Source organism: Tachysurus fulvidraco, chromosome 6 (genome assembly GCF_022655615.1).
Source record: "Tachysurus fulvidraco isolate hzauxx_2018 chromosome 6, HZAU_PFXX_2.0, whole genome shotgun sequence".
Taxonomy (NCBI): domain Eukaryota; kingdom Metazoa; phylum Chordata; class Actinopteri; order Siluriformes; family Bagridae; genus Tachysurus; species Tachysurus fulvidraco.
Window position 1 is genome coordinate 6903353 of NC_062523.1, and position 19301 is coordinate 6922653.

At 37.6% G+C, this 19301-nt stretch overlaps 1 protein-coding gene across 1 annotated transcript; it reads right to left on the reverse strand.

The window, feature by feature from the left end:
* Window positions 1–10164: 10164 nt before the first annotated feature.
* On the reverse strand, window positions 10165–18900 carry dusp19a (dual specificity phosphatase 19a). The gene is made up of 4 exons (XM_027162560.2): window positions 17907–18900; window positions 15507–15553; window positions 15233–15385; window positions 10165–11058 (listed from the first exon to the last, which is right to left on the reverse strand). Exons 1-4 carry the CDS (start codon window positions 18127–18129, stop codon window positions 10837–10839), a joined length of 645 nt encoding a protein of 214 aa, XP_027018361.1. The 5' UTR covers window positions 18130–18900; the 3' UTR covers window positions 10165–10836.
* Between the last annotated feature and the right edge of the window lie 401 nt (window positions 18901–19301).

Below are 19301 nucleotides of genomic sequence, written 5' to 3' on the forward strand. Positions count from 1 at the left end.
CTTTTCTTTCTAAATGTCTGTGTAATGGCAGCACAGAGACGCAATGTTTTGAAAATTTTCGGATGTCGAGAGCAACTTTTGATTATTTTATCCATTTTGTAGGCGTAGTCATGTTTGTGCGTACTCGCCGACGCATAATTGTGACGAATGTCGATGTAGATTGACGTAAAAGTCGCATCAAATCTGCCTTGGTTGTTCACACTGCGGCCACATTGGAAAAAATCAGATTTGGGTCTGATTTCAGGACCACATTTGGAAGTGGTCTGAATCTGATTTGAATAAATCAGATCCGGGCTAGATTTGAGCCACTTTTACCTGCAGTGTGAACGAGGCTTAAAAACCTATTTTTGATTACAGATCTTAGCGCATAGCTACAACAGAAATGCCTGACAATAGCAACATTTGTCAAATTTGACTACAGATCTATTCATCGTGCCTTTAGAAAAATAATTCCATATAACAGTCCATTTCTTAAATCTTATACACTCACCATCCACTTTATTAAGAACATCTGCACATTCATGCTAATGTATTCTAATACATGCATTCTAATTAGCCAATCATGTGGCAGCAACATAATGCATAAAATCATCCAGATACATGTCAAGAGCTTCAGTTAATATTCAGATGTGCCAGATGGGCTAGTTTGAGTTTTTCAGATATCAGACAGAAATCAGACAGATCAGACTTTTTCTTCATTTTGATGTTTAATGTGAACTTTATCTGAAGCTGTTGATGTGTACCTGCATGATTATTTGCATTTGGGTTTGCTGCTACATGATTGGTTGATCAGATAACTGCATGAACGTGTTCCTACGAAGCTGCACTGCGAGTGTATAATATCAATTTGTATAAAACCCTATTTTTCTTCCTGCTTTGTTCTGCCTCGGGTTATGGTACACCGTTTCTTTGGCTCTTTGGATGTTGTCCCTGCATTACACCAGCTGTCATTCCTAGTAGTGGAATTAAATTAAAGTTAAAGCAAAACAAAGTTCATTTACATGAATTTAATACCCACTCCCACTGATGAACACAAACCACTAGGAGGAGTCCCAAGCATGGGAATGAAACTGGTTCACTTTTTCATAAATATTGTTCAGCATAATCCTAATAGAGATCCAAAAAATACATACAGGACTTTATAACAAATGTTAAATTTATATTAAATCTACAAGAATATTATTTTTACTGATTAAAGGATGTTATAAGTTGATCATTCGCAATTGTAAATGCAAAAAGTTTCACGTATTATTAAATTCCATGCATTCATGATCAAAACAATAAAATTTAATATATGTCATATAAAATTAACCAGGTCTCAATTTCCTGACTGTTGTAAAAGAATAAATAATGCTGTTTTCAGTTCCACACACATAAAAACCCCAAACCAAGGCCCTAGATAATGTCCAATAGAAGGCAGCCCAGAGGACTGAAGATCTCAGGAGGCAGGCTGAGATGTTTACTGAATTATGTTCACAGCATTCACCAAACACCCTTATCCAGAGCAACATACATTTTTATCTCATTTTATACAACTGAGAGTTAAGTGCTGTGCTCAGGGGCCCAGTGGTGGCAGCCTGGTGGACCTGGGAATCAAACTCACAACCATCGATCAGTTTTCCAGCGCCTTAACCACTAGGTTACCACATCCCAAGAATTACAGCTCCCCTCATATGGCTAATTAAGTGAACAGAGTGGAAGAAATCCAAGCTATAATACACAGAATGTCTTTGCTTTTATAATCTTCATATGTACAAATTTTAGGTCTCTGTCCGAGATGAAAAAACATCAGCATGTACAAGGTGGAGTAAAGAAATAAAAACAATTAGGCGTTTCTGAACTCATCATATCTGATGTGAACAATATTTATTTTACAGTGCATTGGTTGAACATGGCAGGACAGGACAACTGTTAAGGAATAAAACAGGGTTTTTAGTTATTAAAGAATGAGACATGCTTTTATGTATATACTGTATTTAGAATTAAAGCTTTAAAGCATCAGCAGCGAAACAAGATCATTTCATTCATTCATTCATTCATTCATTCATTCATTCATTTTCTACCGCTTATCCTGTGCCTATCTAAGGCGTCATCGGGCATCGAGGCAGGATACACCCTGGACGGAGAGTGCCAACCCATCGCAGGGCACACACACACTCTTATTCACTCACACAATCACACACTATGGACAATTTTCCAGAGATGCCAATCAACCTACCATGCATGTCTTTGGACCGGGGGAGGAAACCGGAGTACCCGGAGGAAACCCCCGAGGCACGGGGAGAACATGCAAACTCCAGCAGTGGTGGCTCAAGGGTTAAGGCTCTGGGTTGTCAGATCTATGGAGGCCCACTTCCAGGACTTAAAGAAGCTGTTGCTAACCTCTTGGTGACAGATACCACAACACACCATCAGAAGACTTGTAGAGTCCATGTCTTTCCAGGTCAGAGCTGATTTGTTTTTACAAGTGAGACCTACAATAGGCATGTGTTAATGTATTCAGCATGTAAAGGCCTTGTGACGTGACGTGACATGACATACGGCTAAGTAAGGTGACCCATACTTCGTTCTCTGCATTTAACCCATCCAAAGTGCACACACACACAGCAGTGAACACACACACACACACACACCGTGAACACACACCCGGAGCAGTGGGCAGCCATTTATGCTGCGGCGCCCAGGGAGCAGTTGGGGGGTTCGGTGCCTTGCTCAAGGGCACCTCAGTCGTGGTATTCCCGGCCCGAGACTCGAACCCACAACCTTAGAGTTAACCTTATGTTACCATTGGTATGGAATTTCATGCAAGAATTAGCAATCATGGTAAAGGTGAAGGAGCTTTCAGAAATATTATTAAACACAACTTAATTAGAAAAAGTTTCAGATCCATAACAAAGTCCTTAAAGTTCCCCTTGGGTACAGTTGGTTTTGCTTATATGCAGGTCATGGAAGAACAACTAATCATTCTGAGACGTGAGCCACACAAGATTTCATAACACACTCTCAGACTAATGCTAAGAAAGATAACAGAGAATCAATCACTGAAAAAGAATTACATTTACAGCATTTAGTAGACACCCTTATCCAGAGTGACTTACAACTGAGGGTTAAGGGCCTTGCTCAGGGGCCCAGCAGTGGCAGCTTGGTGGACCTGGGGTTCAAACCCATGGCCTTCCAATCAGTAGCCCAACACCTTAACCACTGAGCTACCACGTTATTAAATAATATGCATATAAATAATATAAATAATAAACATATCTATTCCTACAAGCCCAGGCATAACTCCTCAGCTAAAAAATATTTTTGAAATCTAGAAGATTTTACAAAACAAAAGAAAAAACTAGAACAGAATTCTTTGGGAGGAAATCAGCTTGCCTTGTTTGGAGAATTAAGGGGTGCATGTATGATCGAAGATCTCCACACCCACAGTGAAGCACGGTGGTGGGAGCATCATGGTACAGTATGAGGCAGTCTTTTTACGGTACGGAGCAATAAACATCACACAAACTGAATCTGGAGATCAGATGGATGTGTCAAGAAGACAATGAAAATGAAAACACACCCAAAATAACTCTCCTGAATGAATCTCCTGATTTCTGAATCAAATTAAAGATTATTAAGGTCTTGAAATTGCAAGTCCATCAGAGAGATCCTCATAAGTTTAGGAAACGAGGTTGATTTGCAAAGAGGAATTGCATGAAAGTGAAGATTCAACAAACAACACAATTCTGTCAGAGCTTCTTAATGTAGACCTTTTAAGCTGTAACGTAAGTATATTGTGGTGTCTGAAAACCTTTCTTTATATTTTCTATATCTATGTTTCTGATTATGAGTGTACTTTTTATATACTGTTTTGTTTTGTCTTATTTATATGTAAAAAGACATTATGTGTGTATTAAATAGCAAAAACAAAATGTCTCAATATTTATTTGCCCTGAAGTGAAACTGAGGACTATTATTCAGTACTACTGTAAGAAAGTGACTGCATTCTCTCGGGGTTTTCAGACACCTCAGACACCTCAGACACCTCAGGCGAGACACTAAGTTCTGCAGGGAAAATATGTTTAACAGCGTTTCTGCACAGTTTTGGTCTTTTCACTGTGTAAACATGCCACATTAACGTAACATAAAAGCCGTCAATAACACCCACAAACAGCAGCTAACAGTGAGAAACCAGCCCCCTCTCAGCACCCTGAAGTTTTAAGCAGATTTATGCTTTTAAGATTTTAATCCTTTCCCTTAACTGGGGTATTTACATATCTGTGTCCCTTATTCCACCTTACCCTACCCTACGAGCCAGCATTTTATCCTGCTGCTTTCCATTCTACCCTTCTACTGTGTCCCCAATTAACCTTACTGTCCAATTTAATCTACTATCCCCCACTTTACCCTATCTTCCCCAATTTACCCCACTGTCTGCTAATTTATCTCTATATTTTACCCATTCTTTCCACCAATATTACCCAACTGTGTCCCCACTTTACGGTTCCCAATTAAACCTGCTATTCCCAGTTTACTGTGCTGTGCCCCTACTTTACCCTACTGTCCCCCAATTTACACTACTGTCCCCTAATTAACCCTACTGTACCCCAATTTACCACTGCCCCCTAATTAACCTTACTGTGCCCAAATTACTCTAATAATTACTGTGTCCCTATTTTACTTTACTCTCCCCAATTTGCTCTACTGTGTCTCTACTTTACCCTACTGTCCCCAATTGACCCAGCTGACCCTTACTTTACCCTAACGCTGCTCACTTGCCCTCACTGTGTAAACATTTATCCCCTGTATCTGTATCTTAATGTTACCAACTTTATTCTATTTTCCCCACCTTTACCCTGCTGCCACCCAATCTAAGATCCCCTTCTCTACTCTACGCAACCTCTGTTACCCTATACCCTTCTGTTTTATAATACACTTCTAACATCTTCTGCTACACTTACCACTGAAACTCTACTTAACCATCTGCACATCTTTCTGTCTCTGATACTAGTAGTCTTCTACTGCCCTCCCTAAAAAAATCTCTCTCTCTTTCTCCCTGTCTCTCTGTCTGACTCTCTTTTTTTCTCTCTCCTATTTATAGGAAGCGGAGAAAGGAGAAAGAAGGGAGGAAGAGATGGGAGGGAGGGAGAAAAAGATAAGAGAGAGAGAGAGAGACGAGAGAGAGAGAGATAGAAAGAGGGAAAAGGAAGAACGAGAGAAGGAGAGAGAGAGATCAGAGGAGGGAAGATAGAGAGAAAGAGCAAAGATAGGGCAAAAGAGAGATGAGAAAAAAAGGAAGAGGGAGGAGAACATAGGGCCAGAAAAGAAGAGAAGAGCACAAGATGAAGAGAGAGGGAATGTTAGAAAGCGATAGGGACAAGAGAGACAATAGAATAAGAGAGAGGATAGATGAGAAGAGAAGAGAGAATAGAGTATATGAGAGAGAGAGAGAGATATAATATATTATATCAATAATATCTAAAATAAACAACTAGGTAGATATATAAAAATATAATCTCTATTTAATTGTATAAAAAAGAGATATATATATCTCTCTCTCCCTCTTTCCCCCTCTCTCTCTGTCTGTCTCTCTCTCTCCATCTCCCTCTTTCCCACTCTCTTTCTCTCTCTCTCTCTCCCCTCTCTCCCCCCCTCTCTCTCTCTTCCTCTCTCACTCTCTCTCCCCCTCTCCCCCTTGTTGTAGGTTTGTTTAAACCCCAGCTGCAGTGTTAGTGTACACTTGCCTTGCTCCTGCTCTGTCCCGGTGATGTTGTGTCCCTGTGTGTGTCCTGGGTGTGTGTTCAGGTCCCTGCGCTGCTCCGTGTGCGGCTCCTCCTCCTTCTGCACCGCTGCCACTTTGCGCCTCGCGAGCACCGAGGACACGGTACCCATGAAGAGGACCAGCAACAACATGAGCAACACAAAGCACGTGGGTGTCCTTTTTTACAGCATGACAACAACGTGTCACTAATAAACCACTGCTCGCCGCTGGCAGAGAATATAAACACTGAAACTCCGTGAGCGAGTGTTATTAAGCTCATTGACCACAAGGGGCGCTGTGTAGCCTGAGTGTCAGCAGCTACAGGATTTCACTGGCATTTGCAGCATTTATCAGACGGGGATGTGGGATTTGAACTCACAACCTTCTGAGTAGTAGCCCACTCTCTTCTTCTGTTTAAATCTCAGTTCTTTTTCTTTAGAGACAGAAGCGGATTCCACCGTTCAAAGAAAGTCTAACGAATCCTTTTACATGTGGACGAGTTGCACGTGTATCGCACGCGTGATTGTGTACAATGTGATCATATATCGTTCACATGATCTCACAAGTGCACCTGAGTTTCTGAGGTGTGATGTATGTTTATTTTTTTAAGGGTCTGCAGCAAAATATTATTGAATACGATCTAACTAATCGAACAAATAATTAGAGTAGACGTACGGTTCGATTAACTGAACGTTCAATCCAACAGTAGCTTATTTCTGCTTTGTTTTAAACTACTGAGCTTTACATTAGGAATTATTGAACTAAAATCACGTTACTGATGACCGTCAGATTCTTAAAAAAAATACTAATAAAATAATCTTAAATGTTAAGGTAAAGGTTTTCTGCATATCTTTCTGTAAGAAAACACAGCTAGCAAATTCAACTCGGCAGCTTGTTAATTAACATTTAGTGCAATAGGCCTAGAGTAAAAAAATACCCTTTTCATTACAGAAGTAAATCCACTGACCTATAAACATAATCCAAATATTTGAGTGACATTAAACAAATATGTACTTTTATTTCTATTTATAGACTATATTTTTATTATTTCTTCATTTACTTCCATTGTTGTTTAATTTGCTTCTCTACTTCATGGTTGTCTCACATTGTTCTCTCTCTCTCTCTCTCTCTCTCTCTCTCTCTCTCTCTCTCTCTCTCTTTGTGTGTGTGTGTGTGTGTGTGATTCTGCCTTTGCTTTGACACTCCAACCTGCTGTCAGGTGCATCCTGTTTGCTTTCATTGTCCTTGAGATGTGTCTAGAACTCAATTGGAGTCCACTTGGTGTAATTTGGATTGATTGGACATTGTATGAAAAGGCACACACCAGGGTTTATAAGGGCCCACAATTACCGCAACACACTGCATCGAAGTCCATGAAGTCCAAGGAAGTGTCTGTCACGCTTAAAGAGATTAAATCTAGAGTTATCCATAACATATTCACTGTGATGTGTATATAATTCAAATACATAAATACATTCCTATTTAAATTCCTATTCAATTAAAATAACGCATTTGATTTTTCTTTGACTTGATTCTTTACATCGTACAGCTTTTATATCACATAGACATAAAGTGATATTACATATCTTTATATATCATAAGCCATCGTCTAACTGATTATCAGCTGATGTATTGATGAAGGTGTGCTCAGGCTTTTACCATTGGTGCTTTTCGTTCTCTCAACATGCCGCATGATCCAGTTATGCGCTTCAATTTTGACTGCGTCGCCGTGGCAACCGACTGAGTTTAAAGCGATCAAACTGGCAGCTTGTGTTTGTGCACCTCACAGTGAGCTGCCATCATTTCCCTTTTCTCACAACAATCAGGAAGCTCAATTTTTATATCATGACTTGAGGCTCAGGTCATTTTAATTTTTAGAGTATTAAGGGGAAAATATGTTAATCCGTTTTTTTCTATTAAAATATGAAGTTTTAAGAAGATTAAGATTATTTGAAAAACAATTCTGTGATTGTTATAAAATGACAGAATCTACAATCTAGATAGATAGATAGATAGATAGATAGATAGATAGATAGATAGATAGATAGATAGATAGATAGATAGATAGATAGATAGATAATTTATTGATACAGAGAAATAGATTTCGCAAGGGTGATAGCTATGAAGTGAGGTCCAATTGTTTAAATTTATAAAACTGTAAATTAACGGAAGGTTTTAAAATTTTGACATTTGCAAATTGTTAATTTTTTTTTAAAAAGCAGATCAACCAAATTCCAAGAAACTCTGGATTTGTATAAAAGAAAAACATAATTACATAAACTTTGCTTTTTCAATTTTTCAAGATTCAAATTTTCCCCTAAGTTTTTGTCATAAATTTCATTCGTAATGAAAACTGTTGTGTTTATTTAGAAAATAACACAAAAAAGAAGCATTTGTGCTCTCAGACGCTCAGACCCTGATGGAAATTAATATACAGTATATACATAAATTACGGGAAGAGTTCTGAATAAAATGTGCACAACTGAACAAGACATGTTGGGTTGGATTAGTACTAAAGATATGATAAGTCTGGTTAATGGTAATGAAATCTTTATAACAACTGATCATCCTACAGCATCGGAAACCACATGAGGAAGTCTGTCTGGGATTAATTACAGATTTGCTGACTTTCTGACTCGTCATAATCGAAGAAGACATGGAAGAAGAAGAAATCTTGGAAAGACTTGATACATTCTCAAAAGCAAAGATTAAAATCAATATGTGTAATGTGCAATTAATCAACAATCCTTTTTTCTCCAGCAACAATTCATTTGTTCATTATTTCGTAGAATTTACCCAGTCAGCCTTGAACTGGAGGAAGACAGTTGTCGTTACCCGATGACAGAGACACATATTGCAGTAAGTATCCTTCACCTACAACGATATTGTTGCTTGCAACATAATTGGTTTATGACTAAGCTGCACAACCAACAATAGCATCAACACTTTTATTAAAAAATTGTGTCAAGCTGCACAAAACAAATCCCAAAGTTACAAAGTCAGAACGAACTAAGGATGCTTTCACACTAAATAGATTATGGTTCACATGATAAACTGGTAACATGAAAGCTGTGATGTGGAACGGAAAGTGCAGCACAGTACCGAAAGCAAGACGCTTAAATTACGTTTATGGCATTTAGCAGACACTCCTATCCAGAGCGACTTACATTTTTATCTGATTTTATACAACTGAGCTTTAAGCCCCTTGCTTAAGTGCCTAGTGGTGGAAGTTTAGTTGACCTGGGATTTGAACTTACATTTTTCCAATTGTTAGACCAACACCCTAACCACTCGGCTCCACATCCCCAGCTATTTATAGGAGGTAGCGTGAGTTCAGTTGAACCGGACCTGTACAGCAATTTCTTTTAACACGAACGTGTCTCAAGGAAGTAAAGTAACTTGTGTGTGTTTTAGCCGATAACGAGATCAGTATTTCCATAGCACATGTGTGGCCCGAGTGGGAAGAGACCATTGTGGAACACAGAAGAGTTGAGGAGCCTTATTTAGATATATCCATGAGCAAGTGGTGACACTCACAGATAAAGTGACGTGACATACGGCTAAGTACGGTGACCCATACTCAGAATTCGTTCTCTGCATTTGACCCATCCAAAGTGCACACACACACAGCAGTGAACACACACACTGTGAACACACACCCGGAGCAGTGGGCAGCCATTTATGCCGCGGCGCCCGGGGAGCAGTTGGGGGGTTCGGTGCCTTCATCAAGGGCACCTCAGTCATGGGACCTGTTGCACTAAATGCACAATAAATTGTGAACCTTTTACTCTTGCCTGTGCCTACCAGTATGCTTTTTTATCAATCACACCAAAATAATATAAAGAATTCTATCATGGTTTGATAGAATCAAGTGGAGCACTGGGAACAATCTCACAGATTTGGACTAGAGCAAAGCTGTCCAGTGTGAAAACCTCCTAAGATAGATGGATACACTTTGTACCAATAATCTCCACCATATCTCATGTGAAATGGATGAAAATGTTTTTAATAGTTACCCTTACCCTTTTACTCAATTACCCTTGTTCTGTATGTCCACTTAGTTATAAAGTTTGTCTAGAAAGTTCTGAATACCAGTTTGTAAAAGTCGGATTGATTGTGTAAATAGACCACGACTAAAATACCTAAAGGTAAGGACTTAAACGACTAGACTTGTGATTTACTTGTGACTTGTGACTTACTCGTGTATTACCTGTTATTTGGACCTTTCCCTTTCAGTTACCAGTTTTACGGAGCGTGTGGATGATTTAGAAGTACATGTCGTAAGATGCCAAACAAAAAGCTATAAGCCATTCATTTTTAAGTAAATTATCTTTATTAGATACCAAAAAAAGTTTTGGTGAAGTTTAAGGATCGCTGTATGTACTGTAGTCTATTGAATAAACAAACATACATGTCAACCTACAACATACACACAACCTACAACTTTATCATTAACACTAACATTTAACATTTTATTTTTTTTACTGAATTTAAATTAAACAACAAATTAGCAGATATGATTATGGTCCAAGTCGGCACAGACGGCTTTAAAAAAATAAAAATATATTTTTCATTATTCTGTATATTTCCTGATGATTAAGTCCAGAGCATTAGCCGTGTCTTGCCTTCCTGAGAGCTTCGAGAAAAAATATAGTGTCAGAAATCTCAGAAAGCACTTTTAAGCTGATTTTCCCCAAAGGTTTTGATTTTTAATCCTTAAATACTTTGAAAAGTGAAGGGAAATGCACTGTAATGTATATTAAATGTACATTAAGGGTTTTACTGTAACTCTAAAAATAATTTAGAACCAATTATTCGATTAGAGTCAATAATTGGGTTAAGAAGTAAAATAATAACACTAATAGGTTAATAAGCTCTGCTGTGTTCCCGTGACTGATTCTCATATATATTTGTATGTATATGTATCCTCCACAACTTGTCCTTGCCAGTCTAAATGCTTGTTCCAACTCAAGCTCATATAAGAAAGAAGATCACAATTATCATGGCTATGGCCATTTCAGAAACCTCATCAGAAGCCCTGGTGCCTTTACTATTAACACACACACTCACACACACACACAATGTAAGAGGATTTATGAATGGCCAGTCAGACCATTTGCTTGTACACCAGTTTGGGGTTTGAAGTTCTTCAGCTGGTCGATGAAACCCGGGTTTGGACATGACGCTGGCCTCGATGACTTCACCTGGGAAAACGCATCATCGAATGACTGGCCTTCTCTCCACATCAGGTATCCAATGACCACAGAGACTGCCCGAGACACACCAGAGTTACAGTGGACCAGCACTACACTTTTCTGTTGGGAGGAAATAAGAGTAGGGTTGGAATGTTATATAGTATATAATGTAATAAAATCTAAACCAGAAAAAAAGGAAAATGTGGTTTACATTTTCATACAAAAGCAAGCAGCTAGGAATGGAAATCAATATGCACCATGACGCTGATAATAACATGGTAATGTTCACATAATACACACCACACTGCTTTATAGACAAAATATATAGAAATATATGTACAGTAACTACTGACAAAAGCTATCATTTCCATCTTTTTTTAGATGTCATCCATCAGGGAAATTGTTATCTACTATGTGGCTATACTGCAGTTATTTGTGCATTGGTATGTTAGTAGCTATGTGATGACTATATGTTCATATCTACATGTCAATATGTACGTGTCTACAGCTATGTGTATATAACTGCGGGTCAATTGCTATGTGTACATAGGAACATGTATACAGCTATGTGAATACAGCTATGTCTATATTGTTATGTTTATGTCTGTGTATATAGCTCCATGTCAATAGCTATGTGTACTGTATATAGCTCCATGTCAACAGCTATGTGTATATAACTACATGTTTATAACTATGTGTATATAAAAACATGTGTATAACTATGTGTATATAGCTCCATGTAAACAGCTATGTGTATATAACAACATGTTTATAACTAAGTGTATATAACAACATGTTTATAACTATGTGTAAATAACATCAGGTTTATAACTATGTCTACATAGCTCTGTGTCAACAGCTATGTGTATATAACAAAATGTTTAGAACTATGTGTATATAGCTCCATGTCAACAGCTATGTGTATATAATATACATGTTTATAACTATGTGTATATAGCTCCATGTCAACAGCTATGTGTATATAACTACATGTTTATAACTATGTGTATATAGCTCCATGTCAACAGCTATGTGTATATAACAACATGTTTATAACTATGTGTATATAGCTCCATGTCAACAGCTATGTGTATATAACTACATGTTTATAATTATAACTATGTGTATATAGCTCCATGTCAACAGCTATGTGTATATAACTACATGTTTATAACTATGTGTATATAGCTCCATGTCAACAGCTATGTGTATATAACAACATGTTTATAACTATGTGTATATAGCTCCATGTCAACAGCTATGTGTATATAACAACATGTTTATAACTATGTGTATATAGCTCCATGTCAACAGCTATGTGTATATAACAACATGTTTATAACTATGTGTATATAGCTCGATGTCAACAGATATGTGTATATAACAACATGTTTATAACTATGTGTATATAACAAAATGTTTATAACTATGTGTATATAACAAAATGTTTATAACTATGTGTATATAGCTCCATGTCCACAGCTATGTGTATATAACTGCATGTTTATAACTATGTGTATATAGCTCCGTGTCAACAGCTATGTGTATATAACAACATGTTTATAACTATGTGTATATAGCTCCATGTCAACAGCTATGTGTATATAACAACATGTTTATAACTATGTGTATATAGCTCGATGTCAACAGATATGTGTATATAACAACATGTTTATAACTATGTGTATATAACAAAATGTTTATAACTATGTGTATATAACAAAATGTTTATAACTATGTGTATATAGCTCCGTGTCAACAGCTATGTGTATATAACAACATGTTTATAACTATGAGTATTTAGTTACAAGTATATAGGTGTATAAAGCTATGTTTATAATTATGTGTATATAGCTATGTTTATAACTACATGTCTATAGCTACATGTATATAGCTATGTTTATGAGGTTATGTGTATATAAAATGCATATAGCCACATGTTTATAACTATGTATAACTAGGTGTATATAGCTACATGTACAGTATCTCACAGAAGTGAGTACACCCCTCACATCTTTTTAATTATTTTATTATGTCTTTTTATGTGACATCACTGAAGTAATGACACTGTGCTACAATATAAAGTTTTACACACAAAAAATTTTACACACCTGCTCCCCATTCACACCTGAGACCTTGTAACACTAATATGTCACATGACACCGGGGAGAGAAAATGGCTAATTGGGCCCAATTTGGACATTTTCACTTAGGGGTGTACTCACTTTTGTGGAAAGTGGTTTAGACATTAATGGCTGTGTTGAGTTATTTTTAGGGGACAGAAAATTTACACTGTTATACAAGCTGTACACTCACTACTTTATATTGTAGCACAGTGTCATTACTTCAGTGTTGTCACATGAAAAGACATAATAAAATATTTACAAAAATGTGAGGGGAGTACTTACTTCTTTGAGATACTGTAAATAGCTATGTGTATATAACTATATGTACACATACCTATAACGATGCGTATAGTTACAATACACCTATGTGTATATAGTAAAGCTGCAACCTTGTATGAATTTTACTTTAGTAATTTATTGACATGTAACGAATAGAATTTGTTGGGGGAACGACTGTCATTTAATAAGTAAAAGAAAACGCACTATAAGTGAAATAAACAGTATAAACAGAAATATTCAACCCTGAGGTGGTGATAACAACTCCACTTTGCATCAGGACACATCACACCCCCTGCTGTTGATTATTTTCCTATTACAACATGGCCCCAAGCGTTTTATCTCATTTTGGCAATGATAATGATAAAGGTTATATTTGATATGTAATTCAGGGACAGACATTTCTGCCTGCTTTTCCTCAACCTGCTGCAATTCTCCTGCACATCATTTATTTTCTGTGGCACACTTATACCCCTTCTCCACCAAAAAAGAACTGAGTGCTGGTTCAGAGCTAGCGCTGGTGCTGGTTCAAAGTTGGTTCCACTGGCGAACCTTCTAAGAACCGGTTTGCCTTTCCATCGGCTAGAGAGCTATGACAGAGCCGAGTCTGACGTCACTGTATACGTGTCATGTGTCCCAGCAACGTTAGCGCTGCAGCGGCAAACACAAACACATCATCAACAATGGCGGATGTTGCTTTACTGTTAATGCTCATGGCTTTGTGAACCTACATTGGCATCGAAATGAGGCGAATCCAACGTGTACGTGCAGCTCCATGTAAATTGTATAAACGGAGGTTGTAATCGAGAAAGTACATATTATTTTATCATTAACACAGAAAAAAGTTAGCCTTAGCATGTAGCTACTTACTATCATGTGTGCCGATAATTGATCATATTGCGGTAAAGTAAAAGTGTATTAAACATTAGTATACTTAAGGTACATTATCAAATGTGCTAACAGTAGCCCCGCCCACAGCTCCGTCCACATCTCCTGATGAAAGCGGTTCTTAGGTCTAGACCAGCAACGTTTTGGTGCTACTTAAGAACCACTTTTCCTGGTTCAGAGCCGGTGCTTTGGCTGTCGAAACAGAAAGAACTGGTTCTAAATTAGGCTCTGAACCAGCACTCAAACTGCCTCGGTGGAAAAGGGGCGTTAGACTCTCTGTCTACTCAACGCACTCAATATAACATCTCCATCATGCCTCACTTACGTTCCTCACTTAATACGTTCCCATACGTGAATGTGGAGAACACACAAAGTTGAGGCTCGGTGCTCATCTTTCCTGCATCCAGGCCTATCACTTACACATCACAATGCACTTTATCATGCTTCATGTAACCCATACTAGACTAATCACTCTTCATGGCAAAATTACAAGGTGTAAGGTGAAAGAATGAAAGTTTGGCAGTCTAATGGGAACAAGGCTTGATTAACGTGGCTTGAGTCACTCAGTTTTGTGGGGTACATGCTCGTTTTACAGAGGATTGAAACTTATTTCCAGTGGCCATTGTAATCATAAACCCTTTCATGAATTTTGCCTCATGTGGCAGTGTCAGATTAAGGCTGACTGGTGCTACTATTTGGTAAAGAGGTTGTATGGCAAACAACAGCCCTGGCAGAGATATGATCTTTCTACAACAGTATCAATAATGCATGGTGAAAACTCGACATGTATTATTCAGGCACCCGTTGGTGAGGATAAGAGGCTTGTGCCATTGGACTGGCTGTCCGGTATCAGATAGGCTGTAAAATAAACACTCAGGAAATTACTTTAGGAAAATAAAATATCTCGATTACACCCAGGCTTTTGTTATGTGGCGAGTGTTATGTCCTCTTCAGCCATAAAGTTGGCATGTGGGTGAAAATTATTCAGTGAGTTAAAACACTTACCTCAGCCTTGGCCTGGTCTATGAACTGTGCACACTCATGCAGGTGGGATATGATGTCAGTGTCGGGCAGATCCAGTATGCTCAGGGTTTTATAGATGAAGAGATCTGGGAAAGCGTTTTCCACACCGTATGCCACATTCAGTATGTGAGTTACCTGAAGTTAATAGGAATAAAATACTTTATGAACGATTAAACATAAACACCAATGATAAAAATGGATGTTTATAATAATAGCTATTTATTTAAAGTAATAACAATACTAAGAAATTCAGTACCTTGTACTTTTTTAAAGTTCCAAAGTCATGGGCGGCATCCTGTGAACCTGTAAATGTTTTAATTTCAATAATTATACAGCGAATACACGTATGATAATATACAGTACAAAATAACCTGAAAAGAGCAGACTCTGTTATGTAATATTTCAAAATCTCTATGTATAAAAATCTAAAATTATTTCTCCTGGAATTGTTTTTAACATTCTAACTGTATCAGTTTCACAATTTTTATATCCATGAAACTATTAATGTATATATTTGTAATTCAACTGCATGAAGCTCAGTTTCTTGTCTGTGTGGATTTTCTATGCATATTTTCTTCACATCCATGTGTTTTCTCCAGGTTCTCTGGTTTCCTCCCACCTCCCATGGACTGGCTAGATTGGCTTAATTGCCCCAGGTGTGTATTTGTGTGTGCACGTGTGTTCTGGTGTCCCATTTAGGGAGTATTCCCTATTCCCACCTCACTCACAGTGTTCCCAGAATAGGCTTCAGATAAATCATAACCCTCACCAGGATAAATGGCTTACTGAAAGTGTGGGAATAAATATATCATGTATGAATTGTGCAACACCTCCAGGGTCGGGGTTCGATTCCCGCCTCCGCCTTGTGTGTGCAGAGTTTGCATGTTCTCCCCGTGCCTCGGGGGTTTCCTCCTGTTTGTGCAAAGGTCTTTGCATATATTTGAAGGGGAAGTGGTAGCTCAGTGATTAAGGTGTTAGATTACTGATTGGGAGGTCCTGAGTCGGAATCCCATAGCCACCAAGCTGCTACCCCCGGGCCCATGATCAAGGCCCTTAACATTCAGTCGGTGAGCTGAAATTAATCAGTCGCTCTGGATAAGGGTGTCTCCCAAATGAATATGAAAATGAATAGGTAAATAAAGACACTCTGTTAAGCAAAGATGCCTTTAAAAATCAGAATTAATCTAATGTACCTTATTACTTATTACTTAAAATGGCAGAAGCTATCTTAAGTAAAGAACTGTCTCCTGTTTTCTAATGAATTTGTTGGTAGGTTATAGATATACTGTATATATATATATATATATATCATATGCAATAAAATGGAATAGCTGAACATGGATAGAAATAGTCATGGAAGAAAATACAGAAAGTACCAGAAATGTAGAGGAATATATATATATATATATATATATATATATATATATATATATATATATATATATATATATATATATATATATATATATATGGTAATTAAATTAAAACAGTATGCAGAGAAAAAATAGTTGTCCCCATTTTTGTTACAGTATTAGCAACTAAAATACAAAGCATTATTGTGTAGTATGTTCGAAAATAAATTAAAATTGTATAATTATAATGTCCCCATATTGTGTATACGTACAGTATTATAGTATTGAGATGATATAGGGTAGTATTTTCTAGTGCAGTTCATGTATACAAGGTATATCTAGTATTTGTTCTGTACAGTATACACTATTGCTATAGATTATATTATAAAGTATTATGATACAGACTATACAGATAATATATAGTATGGAGTCGTACACGCTCTCTCTCGGTCTCTACCTCTGTCCCTCTGTCTGTCTCTCTCTCTCTGTCTCTACAGTATTTGTAGAGCACATATTCATTACCTTCTATGTGCACTACAGAGAGCATATACTGTATTTTAAAGCAGTATTTCATACTATATACAGTGTAGGGAGGATACAGTGTGGAACATTAGTATGGAGTGTTTAGTTCTATAATGGAAGTACAGTATATACTATGTAAAAATACCATATAAATTCATATTATATATTATGTACATTCATTCATTTTCTACCGCTTATCCGAACTACCTCGGGTCACGGGAAGCCTGTGCCTATCTCAGGTGTCATCGGGCATCGAAGCAGGATACACCCTGGACGGAGGATACACACACTACGGACAATTTTCCAGAGATGCCAGTCAACCTACCATGCATGTCTTTGCACCAGGGGAGGAAACCAGAGTACCCGGAGGAAACCCCCGAGGCACGGGGAGAACACACAACTCCACACACACAAGAAGGAGGTGGGAATCGAACCCCCAACACTGGAGGTGTGAGGCAAACGTGCTAACCACTAAGCCACTGTGCCCCCCATATTATCTACAGTATAACTTAATATACTGCAATATATTAAAGTAATGACGTAAAGACTCAGTGACCAATCATCACACACACACACACACACACACACACACACACACACACACACACACACACACACACACACACACACACACACACAGAAATATAGTATAAAATACATACAGAGTAGTATTGTATAGTATATAAAGTATAGAGTATCATCATTCAGAATATACAATGCACATGAGAAAATTCAGAAAAGTCATTATACCACACCTGAGATATTATGTGCTATACTCTTACCCAGTAATAAATAAGGTCTAATATATCCCACTTGGAGATCCCATGTATTATCCTGAATGTATCCACATGGTGTCTCAGGTTGGACAGTGTCCTCGACCACATGGATGGTGGACCCTTTCCATGTTTCAATAATCCGCCTCCCGCTCAGAGTCGTCACCCGAGTGCATTGCTTCCGCAGATTGGTTTTGGAGAAAGATTTAATTTCTTGGGCAAGTGACTGCATCGCATGTGTGAACGTAGACCTCGGTAGGGCGAAATATGACAAGCTGCAGTCGTTTAGGTAGCCTGATCCACTGGTGTGATCCTTGTTAACTACTGGTCTCGTAGCTGTAGAGATGGGCACCAGCTTTTCTTACAGTCTGAAAGCTGAGACGGTTCATTACCTGGACACTAATACCTGATAGAGTCAGGACAATAGTGCCACCAAGAGGAGCTCATCACATCAGGGGCCACAGGTGAACGACCTGAATGACTCTCAGTTCTCTAGACTTTTGGAGCAAATCCTAACCTATGTTTTATAGTGTCAAAATAAAAAATATATATATATCAAATAAATTTTTATATATATTTTTAATGTCTTAGGTTTCCAACATGTGGTCCATGAAGGAACTGCAGGGCATCAATGCCTCGGTTTTCACACCTGAACTTGTGCAATGCCTAAAACTATTTAAACCAGTATAATTATCAAGGAAAGAAAACATGGGTAACTATAAATAAGTAGTAATTTTTGATAATCTGCACCTAGCCTAAGTATTACTGACATTAAAAAATTCTATTTTTTCAATGCTTTATATTTTGTACACCTTTCTTTCTTTCTTTCTTTCTTTCTTTCTTTCTTTCTTTCTTTCTTTCTTTCTTTCTTTCTTTCTTTCCTTCTTTCTTTTTACTTTTTTCTTTAAAAATGTAAATATCAGCCTTCAGAATTCAGCATCACATCTGAAGAAGAAAAATAATACTGAGTTAACTTTAAATTCAGTTTCTCTTGTAAGTTACATTGTTTGCTTAAAAATAGCTTGCTACGTTAACTGGCTAGTTAAGTTTTATAAATTATCTGGTGAAACTACCTAGTAGAGGGGGCACGGTGGCTTAGTGGTTAGCACGTTTGCCTCACACCTCCAGGGTTGGGGGTTTGATTCCCGCCTATTACATAAGCTTAAGAAAACTAACAAGCCACATTCTAGATTTGCCTGCATTTGGGAAACATTTTTCTTATGAAATAGTGAACTAACTACTCTTTTACTCTCACTCAAATACATTTTGTCTCCATACTCCCACCTTTAACTGTTCACAGTGGACCCATACCTTTTCTTTATTACATTCTGACTTTGCTTTCATTGTAGGGATGTAGACTGGTTTTGAAGCTGAGACTTCAGAAGAAATGGAAAAGAAGTGAAT